This window comes from Mastomys coucha, unplaced genomic scaffold (assembly GCF_008632895.1).
Source record: "Mastomys coucha isolate ucsf_1 unplaced genomic scaffold, UCSF_Mcou_1 pScaffold18, whole genome shotgun sequence".
Lineage (NCBI taxonomy): Eukaryota > Metazoa > Chordata > Mammalia > Rodentia > Muridae > Mastomys > Mastomys coucha.
The window spans coordinates 85,100,755-85,112,518 of NW_022196900.1; the positions used below are offsets into that span (position 1 = coordinate 85,100,755).

The 11,764-nt window shown below is 49.1% G+C and overlaps 1 protein-coding gene across 1 annotated transcript in view; it reads left to right on the plus strand.

The window, feature by feature from the left end:
* Positions 1–11,764, plus strand: part of Phc2 (polyhomeotic homolog 2) — a gene marked incomplete at its 3' end in the record, with an annotated part of 96,599 nt that overhangs the window by 42,448 nt on the left and 42,387 nt on the right. The window contains exon 2 of the mRNA XM_031377027.1: positions 10,957–11,184. Coding sequence (XP_031232887.1) covers positions 11,011–11,184 — 174 coding nt within the window. The remainder of the gene's footprint in view (positions 1–10,956; positions 11,185–11,764) is intronic.

Sequence of the window (11,764 nt, forward strand, 5' to 3'; positions counted from 1 at the left end):
AACCAAGGCTCTGCCTCATTGATCTGGGTGTGTACTCCTCATTCAGGCTGTTCTGAAATGCTCTGCTTTGTAGCTGGGTGATCTTGGGCTGGTGCTGTCCTCTCTGGGAACTTGTTCCCTGTTTCTAACCACTGCTGCACAGAGAAACTGAAGCAGGGGAAGGGGGTGGGGATGCTTCAACTAAGCATGTGTTTGTGCTGCGCCTGGGGCTCTGTTTAGCTCATCTTTTCTTTTGATTTTCCCAGTAACTCTTCACCAGTGTTATTAACATCATTTTACAGATAAAGAAAGAGCCCATAGAAGGAGGTTGGGTGACCCGTCCAAGGCGTCCCCACTGAGACAGAAGCAAGAATCCAACAGCCTTCCCAGACTAAGCAGCTCCTCCTTTCTTACACGACATACTAACTCTCTGACTCGATGCCCAGTGTGTGTGGAGATTCAGAAAAGAAAGGCTGCCTCTGTCCCTTTGCTCTAAAGTACTGCTGGGCAGCTTTTTTTTTTTTTTGCTTTTGAATTCAGTTACTGCAAGGGTCATGTGAATGATTCTATGACCAGCTTTCATGTATTGTGTGAGAACACTTAGGAACAGAAAGAGCCAGCAGATATTATATGCTCCCTACCATTTCTCCAAGTGTAGTTTGGAGATAGGGGAGAGCAGGCAGCACCTGAGAGAGCTGGCACTGACTAGCCTTGGGCTGATGCTGATGGGATGATTCTCCTGAGACTTCTGCTCCTGGGACAGAAGATTGTAGGAGCCGAGTTCAGAAGCACCAACTGGCCCATACTGCAGTAAGCATGGGAGAGCCTGCATCTGGTATGTGAACTAAGTTCAAATACAACACATGCCATTTGCTAGCTCTGTGGCCTCTGGGAAGTCCACCTCTGTTTTCTTGTGAGAATGTTGAAAGAGTGGTCCCGCTAACGGGCAGGAGGACTAAGTGGGATCATGCATGGCATAGCTCCTGTCTAAGAAAGTGGCAAGAGCTGTTTCCCTCACTATGCCAGCCCCAGAATGATCCAGGAGAAATCCCTCACACTCTGAATGCATGTCTTCAGAGGCGCCCATTTATCCCTGTCATCTGTCTGTTCAGAGTATCTGTTTACAGCCCGACCCTGTCATCTCCTCCTAGTGATGGAAAGGGGGACTTTAAGCTTCACACTCTTACAAGATCTGAGGTAGCACCCCAGTAGTTGTAGGACAGTGGGGCACCCCAACATAGGCCCTGGAATTTGCCTTTCTAGAGTCAGCAAACTTGTCAGGCCCCATGAGCTACAAATGTGAGGTGCCCCTACAGGCCACTTGAGACTGAGCCATGGGGTGTGTGTGTGTCTGTGTCCAGGGGATAGGTGTGACAGGAAGAGGAAGGAGGGCTTCTCAGAAATGTCCACACTAATGTGCAGGCCCTGGAACAGTTGTTCTGAAAGCCTGGAAATGGGATGCTCCACGATCCCTGTCCCACTTAGGCTTATGGGGATGCAGCAGGACAGGTTAGCCTGCCTGGGCTACCCTGCACAAGCCAGACCAAAGCCAAGTTGGAATGCAAATCATGCAAGTTCTAGAAATGTTAGGTGTGTGTGTGTGTGTGTGTGTGTGTGTGTGTGTGTGTGTGTGTGTTCACGTATGTACATAGGGGTGTGTGTCTGTCTGTCTGTGTGTGTATTCATGTATGTCCATAGGGGTGTGTGTCTGTGTGTGTGCGTCGTTCTGTGTGTGTGTGTGTTCGTGTATGTACATAGGAGTGTGTTTGTGTGTGTGTGTCTGGGTCTGTGTGTGTCTGTGTGTGCATCTGTCTGTGTGTGTGTGTGTTCGTGTATGTACATAGGAGTGTGTTTGTGTGTGTGTGTCTGGGTCTGTGTGTGTCTGTGTGTGTTCATGTATGTGTGCATACACATGTTTGTATACTTTATAGGGAGATTCAATGCAGAGAGAATCTTTTTTTTTTTTTTGGTTTTTCGAGACAGGGTTTCTCTGTATAACCCTGGCTGTCCTGGAACTCACTCTGTAGACCAGGCTGGCCTCAAACTCAGAAATCCGCCTGCCTCTGCCTCCCAAGTGCTGGGATTAAAGGAGTGCGCCACTGCTGCCCGGCCTTGCAGAGAGAATCTTACAGTAGTCTTTTATAGCCTTAGGTACTAAGATTTCTGTGTCCCAAAAATGTATAACACTACTAGGACTACTAGTTCCCAGACAGCCAGGGCTGCACAGAGAAACCCTGTCTCGGAAAACCAAAAAAAGAAAAAGAAAAAGAAAAGAAAAGAAAGAAGGAATTAACTGGGGCTAGAGAGAGATGACTTAGCAATTGAGAGCATTGACTTCTCTTCCATTGACTACATATGGTGTTCCCAGCATGCATATGGTAGGTAACAACAATCCAGTTCTAGGGGATCTTATGCCTTTTTCTGGCTTCTATGGGTACCAGGCATGCAAGTTGTATATAGATGTACATGTAGATAAAACACCCACTCATAATTAAAAAAAAATATTAACTCTAGCCAGACATGGTAGTGCACAGCTGTGTAATTGTAGCCACTCCAGAGACTGGGGAAGATGGTCGTAAGCTCAAGGCCTGCTGGAGCTACATAGTGAGCATAAGGCCAGCTTGGGGAGACTGTCTCAAAAAGCAAAGTTAGAACTGGAACAGAACTCAGTGATCCAGCATCAGCCTGTGCAAGGCTCAGGACACAGGGATACAGGGCGCAGGATAGAGCTCAGTGGTCCAGCATCAGCTGTGCAAGGCTCAGGACACAGGGATACAGTGCCCAGGATAGAGCTCAGTGGTCCAGCATCAGCCTGTGCAAGGCTCGGGACACAGGGATACAGTGCCCAGAATGGAGCTCAGTGGTCCAGCATCAGCCTGTGCAAGGCTCGGGACACAGGGATATAGGGCGCAGGATGGAGCTCAGTGGTCCAGCATCAACCTGGCCTGTGCAAGGCTCGGGACACAGGGATACAGGGTGCAGGCCAGGCTGCTTTTACCACTCTCCAAACCTCATACTCTTGCATGTGCAGTGGTGCATGCCTTTGAGCAGAGGCAGATGGCTCTCTCTCTCTCTTGAGTTTAAGACCAACTTGATCTAGAGAGCAAGTCTCGGGCCATCCTGGGCTATATAATGAGACCTTGTCTCAAAGCATATGTGTGTACTCTTTAAAGCAAATGTGATGTCTTGCTGCTACCCTATCCATTTTTTGCAAAACTGGAAAATGAGTCAGAAAGAGGGTGGCTTGGCATGGGCTCATATATGTGCACTTCACCCCTTTCATGCTCACTTTTCTGTTCTCAACCCTCCCCTTTCTGAACTCATACCGTACTGAATTCTCATCACTTTTGTTTTAAAAAGCTCCACCCCAGGCTGCGTGACCAGGTTCTCCCGTGTGTGCCTTTCAACACCTTGTTCCTGTTTTTCTTCTTACTCCTTCCCCAAGTCAAACTTTAGATGTAATGACCCTATTCATGGAGCCTGAATCAGGACCAACAGCTTGAGTAAATTTGTCCATGCTGACTCAAGTTTACAAAGGTGTCATGATCCCAGAACAGTGTCACGGGTGCTTGGATATCTCTGTTTGAGAGCTCTCTTCAGGAGTGAGATGTATCATCAGGGCTTCAGGTCTGTTCTTCACACAGCCAACATCACTGTTGCTGGCCATTCACAGCATCCAGTGTAAATGAAAATACCAGTCGCCACCTGCTGGGAAAGTCTGCCTGTTAGCAGATCAAAGATATGGAGGGCTAATGAGCCAGCTTAACAGGCAAGAGCCCTTGTCACCAAGCCTGATGACCTGAGTGCAGCGCCCAAACCCACATAATAGAAAGAGACCAACTCCAACAAGTTGTCCTCTGATTCCACAGTGTGCATGTGAGTGTGCATATGCACATATGCCTGTGCACGTGCATGCACACATGCACATGCAGAAATAGTAAAGGTGACAAAGGCTGAAGACACCAAGCCAAGGCTGGATTCCAGGAAGAACAGACATGTGACTGGCTGGCACAGAAAAAGCAGATTCTGCCAGGGTGGTGGGACATAGGGAGTGGCCTCAGTGAAGGGTAGTAGGAAACAGAATGGTGGATGGTGCGGCATGGGGCACACAGGAGAGGCAATGAGGTAGATGCCTTGGGAAGGTCTCTGAGAGCAGCCAGTCCTGTGCCTCTTTACACGGCTGCTCCTTGATTTCCATCAGGGGAGACGCCCCATTTGTTAGGTCTCTCTGCTCTTCTCAGTCCCCTAACTTAGCACTTTTGAGGAACTTCGTGTGAACCATCTCAGGCACATGGCCATTCCTTTTTCATCTCTTAGAGGTCTGAGAGTGGCCTTCTGACAGCAGCTTTCAGACTTCCATGCATCAGAAACCCTGCGTGGCTGGTCGTGACACAGTTGCTGTACCCCAGTCTTGGAATCTCTGCTTCTCTGGGTCTGAAATAGGGCTTAAGAGCTGACATTCTTAGAGAACCTACTGAGGGCCCCCCTGCCCCCGATGTGAAGCACACAGAGGCCTTATGTTGGCGAGACTGAGTTATGTCTCTGCAATTTTCCTACAAGCTTCATCTGACCTCATTTGCCTCATGAGAGACATGGGCAGTACACGTTAGTACTTTCTAGGGCTGCCATGACTAACAAGGTTGTCTGAAACTGAAGAGAACTCTGTTCTCTCAGCTCTGGAGACCAGAAGTCTGAGTGGAAGGGTCCCAGGCAGTGCCCCTCTGAGTCCTTCTGGCCTCGCCCAGGTTTGCTGCTTGGCTCCCAGCAATGTTCACCAGGCCTTACCTCCTTTCACTCCTCATGTCAACTAGAGACCAGAGGGAGACCGGCCCACCTCAGAACCGTGAGACTAAAGCTTCCTGGGCTGAGACAAGCTCCACCCTCACATCTTACTCCCCAGCCAGGACTAGAGCAGGGCCTTTGCCAAATGTGTCTACAAGTAAGACCAAATCTTTCTCTTTCTCTTCTACAAATGCTTGTCAACAAATCAGCACCAGGTTGGAGTATAAATGCTTGATAGAATCTGCCTTTTATATGGTTCCAAGAAATATAAGGCCTCAGCAGGAAAAGTCTGCTTATGTAGTACACACTCTTGTGTTTAGCTATGAGATCATTGTCTGGCTTACTAGAGCAGTGGTCTGCTTTAACTGGGTCTCTGACACCTCTGTCTTGTTGCTTCTCGTTAATTTACTTATTTTACTTTCGTTGATTACCTGTCTCCCCCTCACCATGTGTGTATGTGCTCCTGTGGGTATGTGGGTATGAGTCCATATATACAGGCACATGCATGTGTGTGGAGTCCAGAGGTTACTGTCAGGTGTTTTCCTCAATGTGCACATGCGCATACATGTGTATGGAGTTCAGAGACCGCTGTCAGGTGTCTTCCTCTATTGCTTATCCACTTTATTTGTTAAGACAGGTCTCATGCTGAACCTGGAGCTTGCTGGTTTGACTAAACTAACTGGTCGGCAAGCCCAGGGATCCTGCTCTCTCTGTCCCCTGCCACCCAGGGCTGGGGTTCCAGGTGCATGCTGATATGTCCATCAATTTTAGGTCCTGAGGGATCAAGTTCATACCCTCGTGCTTGCAGGGTAAGGATTTCATCCACCAAGCCATCTCCCGTTTTTCTTTATCTTGGTTTGTAAGAGACACAGCAGGCACAGAGGACTGGGGATCAGGAGGGAGGTTTGAGCTGCCCAGTGTCTCTGTGCCTTCACATTGTTGCCAGAGCTCGGCACAGGATGAGGGTGCAGGTAGAAGGGGGGTCTCCCCTAGCTCCCTCAGTCTACAGAACTCAATTCTTTTTTGTTTGTTTGTTTGTTTGTTGTTTTTTGTTTTTTGAGACAGGGTTTCTCTGTGTAGCTCTGGCTGTCCTGAAATTCACCCTATAGACCAGGCTGGCCTCGAACTCAGAAATCCGCCTGCCTCTCCCTCCCAAGTGCTGGAATTAAAGGTGTGTGCCACCACCGCCCGGCTTAAAGATTTATTTTTTTTTATTATTATAAATGAGTACACTGTAGCTGTCTCCAGACACACCAGAAGAGGGCATCAGATTTCATTATGGGGGGGGGGGTGTGAGCCACCATGTGGTTGCTGAGATTTGAACTCATAACCTTCCGAAGAGCAGTCAGTGATCTTACTCGCTGAGCCATCTCACCAGCCTGAGAACTGAATTCTTAATTATCATCTCCTCCTTCAAATAGAGAGGCACCCAAGATAAACCCTTTCTGCCTTTTCAGACTCAACACAGAGGTCGATATGCTGGCACCAGGGGCAGCCATTGTGGGACTCAGGAGACCTCTCCCTTCCTGTCAAGCCCTGATCCCATTAGAAAGCCTCATTCCCCCTCCCCTGGACCCGCAGGCTCTGGTGAGGGTTGAAGCTGTTTTCAGTGTCTTCCCCCTCTGCCTCCCTGGTCCACCAGCACAGCCATAATCCACAGCAAATGGATTTCCCTGACCCTGGGGACAAAGGCCTAGTGTTTCCTAGACTTGGCGGCTCCTGAAAGGACAGAACCATCAGCATTTCTCCAGCTGCTGGATCTCAAGCCCTGTAGGCCTCAGAGACCTGTAATAAGATCGCTATCCAAGCCAGTCCCAGTCAGCACATCGTTCAAAATGGTCCCTTGTGGTTGGGAGGGAGGCCTGACTGAAATAGGAACAGCAGCTTTGGAGCTCAGCCTCACACAGAACCACACAGTGAGTTGGAACCAGAGAAAAACAGATTTCTAGTTCTGGCTGTCAGCCATTAGTGAGACTTGGCTGTGGTTCACAGTGGGAGTCCACAGGGGTGGGTGGCCTTGGGATGGAATAAGGCAGTCATTAGAAGGAAGAGAAGGGGGAATGAGACTAGGAAGAGGAAATTGAGTAGGAGTGGATAAATGTTTAAAGCATGGGCGCTGTGAAATTTACAGATTCCTATTTCTCATGTGGTAGACAGGCCCTAACGAGAGTCCACAGGCAGGCACGTCAGTTGCCTCCTTTGCTTCCCACCTACCCGAAGCTTTGAGGCAGAATGAATGTGTGAGGAAAGAGATACAGAAGCTTTGCCACACAAATTGTAGAAGCAGAAGTTGAAAAGCTGTCGTAGTATTCCACATTCCTTACATGAGGAGACCAACTCGCTTCTGGTTTCGCCTCAAGATGAGTTCCAGCCCTCTGGCTGGGTAAGTCCAGTTAACCCTGGCCAGCTGGGGATCCCTCCCACGGTCCTAGAAGAGAGTCAAAGCCATGTCACCTTGACTAAGGCACTCTCTTCCTCAGAAACTAGGCCTTGGTTTTTGCTTAGGAAAAACAAGAGAGTTTGTGGTAATGTCTGATTTCTTGAACTGGTTGGTGGATACACATGTGTAATATTGTGTATGTATAAATGACATAGAGGGATGGTTTTGTATAAATATTTGATAAACAGTAATTAGACAATTTAGCCTAGTAACCTCCATTACTTTGCTCTGGTATGTTCTGATGGGGACTGGGCCCAGTGTCACCACAACAGTGGGCCAGGTCAGATTCCCCTGAAGCTGCAGGTAACGGCTTTGAAATCACACCTATTTTTGGACTACCAGTTTTATGATGACCTTAGATAAATTAGATATCTCCTCCCCATTTGTCTGCGCTTATGTTTGTATTTTCAGATGGAATCTTACTCTCTAGTCCAAGCTAACCCAAACTCACCATTTAGCATAGACTGACCTTAGACTCACAGCAATCCTCCTGCCTCAGCACACTTGGCCTAGATAATTTCTTATTGGCAAACTCGGACATTAATAACTACTCTCTGTGGTGGTCATGAGTGTACCCAAAGTATCTACCGTAGAGCTCAACAGGCAGTGGTAGTCAGCCATGTCTACGGATGGTATAGAGACCTCGGGTAGAAGCTATGGTGAAACCATGGGTAGTTTATGTCTGCAGAGGAGGCAGAAACTAAACTAGACTTTCAGTGAGCAAAAGGAGCCCCGGCCAGAAGGTCCAAGCATGCTCGGACACATTTGACACCATGGGTACGGGAGGCAGACACCTTGCAGGAGTCCGTTGTGAATCACCAAGTGTGCAAACAGCCTTCCTGTTGCATGGCTTAAGTGATGTTGTGGTTGACTATGAAGGGGGAAGAGGACTTAGAGGAAGCCACATTCCGTGCTATTCCCCAGGACTCATGCGGCACTGCTGACCTGAATAGTCTGGTAATGGAAACTGGAAGGACAGCATTTCGGGGGACAGAGACAGCGGCAGTAAGCGGCAGTAAGCCCAGTGGTGAGAAGTTGTCAGGTGACCAAGACTTTTCAGGTCAGTCACAATGATCCTGAGCTAGAGAGGTTGCAGTGGGTTGGAAGTGGGAAAGACAGGTAGGATCAACACAGGCACTTGACACATACCAGGTAGCTTGTTAACCCTCACAGAGGAGGGGACCTCTGTGAGCCCCAGAAATATGGTGGTAATTCTCCAAATGGCACAGGAAGATCTGGATATCCACACGTCCCTCCATGAGTTGCCCCACAATTCGCTACTACTTACATAGTAGAAAATTAGAACATTGTTCACAGTGGCCATTGCCAATGGTGGAAACAACCTGAGTGCTGTTAGCAGGTGAATGGAGAAGCAGACTGTGGTACACTCAGAGAGACTGTACATGCACACATGTGGACATGCAAATACATATGCATACACATGCAAATATATACACACACATATACATACACACAGAGAGACATGCACACATACAGAGAGAGGAGTATTATTCAGTCCCAAAGAGAAATACAATTGTTGCATATGATGCAATGTGAATAAATCTTTAAAACATTGTAAGGAGAACAGAAGGTGTGGCTCCATCCATCTAAGATGCTAGAAAAGGCAAATTCCTAGAGACAGATCTCAGGCCACCAGGCTATGTGGATGGACAGTGCGGATGAACAGTGCGGATGGACAGTGGGGAAGGAACCGCTGCTGAATGGTCACAGACGTTCTAGAAACAGGTGCCGGTATTGCTGAGTGTAGTCGGTGTTTGTGAAAGGCTAGTGTGCAAATCAGTCTGGCCTTCCTTTGCCTGTCCTGTGCATGGGTGGTCCACAGAGACCCTAAGAGCCTGCACCCTGGGAAGACAGCTGTAGCTACTAAAAGCAGGAGCTCGGACAGAGGGAGCCAGAGAGACAGTGCGTCACCAGTGAGCATGCGCTGTTGAGGGCATGAGCAAGTGGGGGTTGGGGGGGGAAAGACGTGTGCTTGATCCAGCCTGTGTGAAAGATCCTGAGAGGAGAGAGGAGGCTGAGCAGTAAGGGATGCTGTCACAGAGAACCAGAGCCAGGTCAGTGAGGAGTGAAGGAGAGGGAAGACAGAGAGATCAAGACTGTGAGGAGGGGGCCCCTTAGTGGGCTGAGAGCTGGGCAGGATGCATCACATAGGGGGAAAGTGGAATGAGGGAGCACACTTTATTTCCAGAGAGCACAGTGGGAGGAGCATGTGCACCAGGAGGACACAGGGCAGGATGCAGACATAGATGCATGGGTAATGGAGGGTAAGTGTGAGCATACGTGTCATGGAGAGTGGGGATCGGGGTCAAGGAAGCAAAACCAAAAGAGCCCCTCAACAAGAGAAGCCATGAGCAAGGCAAACAGAGAAGGCTGGGCTCTGGCCAGCAACAGAAGGAGACGGCTGTGTCCCCAGTGGCTAAGGGAAGTGTCAATCTTTCGTGGGAGCCATGCTGTCCTTACTTGGCAACATTTCCACAGAGGAATGCCGCTAGCGTTTGTCAACAGGGCCTGACTATACATTCTACAGTACCTGTTCAGCCAAAAACAAAGACTATGAGCTAAACTTAGTCACCCAAGACTTGGGCATCCTCTGTCTCCATTACTGTGGCTGCCTGCTTCCTGTCTGACTTCTTCCAAACACTTCAGCCAAGATGTCTTAGAACGTGAGCTGAACCCCAGTTGTGGTCAACATTTAGGGAAAGGGAGATAAGGACCCTTCAGGGTAGCCCATGTTTGGAGATTGCCATCATTACCTGGTAGCTAAGGTCACAGTTGTGAGCTGGGCAGATGAGACAGCTCAGCATCTGTAGTGCTTGCTGCACAGGCGGAAGGACTGGAACTCAGATCCTGGCACCTGTATAATGGCCTGCCCGTAACTTAGTGATGGGAGTGGAAGACAGGGAATCCCTGGAGCAGTCTGACTAACCAGACTAGCCAGGACTGCGAGAGCTGTGTAGAGCTGGTAAAGGCTCAAGTGTTCGTTATCTCCATCCCAAATATGAAGAGGCTGAGGGGTGTAAGGTGGTCCCTACCAGAGAGAATGTGCCAGAAACTCTCCTCCGTTACTTCTCCATTACCTCTAGCAGAAAACTTAGACTTCAGAGCAGACACACCTGATTTCAAAAGTCTCCAAAAGAACCCATCCTGGCCATATTCTTCTGGGGTCCAGTGTGACTCAAAGCCTCAGCCGAGAGCTGGGTATTGAGCTCTGAGCACTGAGAAGGCCAAGACAGGAAGATGGTGAGTTTGAGGCCAACAGAGAGCTACGTAGAAAGATCCTGTCTCTAAAAACTACACCAAAAGCCTAAGTTCACAGGTGCCCCCATGGGAGCCTGCTTGGAAAGCTGGCACAAGCCTATCCAGTCTCAGTGGCTGATCCACAGAACACTTCCCAGACCGCCCAACCAGACCCTCAGCTCTGCAGCTGCTTAAGCCCCTTATGCAAATGCATGTAACCTCCGTATATCATCCCATGTGTTCCAAATAAGCTCGAGATGTCTCCTAAAACCTAACAAGATGGAGTGCTAAGTAGCTTGTACTGTATTATTTGAAACTAGCAAAAAAAGGGGGGAGGATTCCATATATGTTTAATTCTGACACAATTTTTCCAGGTGTTTTCCATCCTAGGTGACAGAATTTACAGAATGGGAAGGCTGGGGCATGGCGGACCAGATGCTCATGCCTGTGTAACAAACATTTGCTAAGCTTTTCATTTATTTTCCCTTCCTTCCTAGCATCCACCTGCTCTTCTGCAACCTGAGCACCCTGACTGTGCCACCCCACAGGCCATGGAGAATGAGCTGCCAGTCCCCCACACATCCAGCCGGGCCAGCGTCACCACCAACACCAGTGGGACCAATAGTAGTAGCGGCTGCGGCGGCGGCAGCAGTGGTGGCAGTGGCCGCCCCACTGCACCCCAGATTTCTGTGTACAGTGGTATTCCTGACCGGCAGACTGTGCAGGTAAAATCCTAATCAGCCTGGGATTCTGTCCCTTCAGGGACAGGGCTGCCCAGAAGGAGGAGAGTTGGCATGGTCTGGTGGGATAGGGAGGATAGCTCCAGAATGGGCAAGAGAGAATATGGGCCAGTGGATACAGACTTGTGTGTGATTCAAAGAGGGGAAGTGGTACCAGATGGGTCCAACACAGGAAGCTGAGAGACAGAACTTAGAGCCTTGGCTCCCCCGAGGGATACATGCTAAGGATGCTGTCTGCAAAGAACAGATGTGTTAAAGCATAAAGCCTAAAGCTAGCCAACAGCTAAATGACTGGGAGCCGCCGCTCAGTCACACAGCCCAGACAGGTCATCTAAGTGGCCACTGCATCTAAAGAACTAACTTAAGGGGACTGCGGGGATGGCTCAGCCATTAAAGTGCCTGCTGTGCAAATTTGAAGACATGAGCTTTGGTCCCCAGCACCCACTTAGGGAAAATCTGTAACACCAGTGCTTTTGGGGGTGGAGACAAGTGGATCCTTAGAACTCATTGGCCAGCCACATAGCCTAGCCAGTGAGCTCCGGAAGTGAGATGCCCTGTCTCAAAA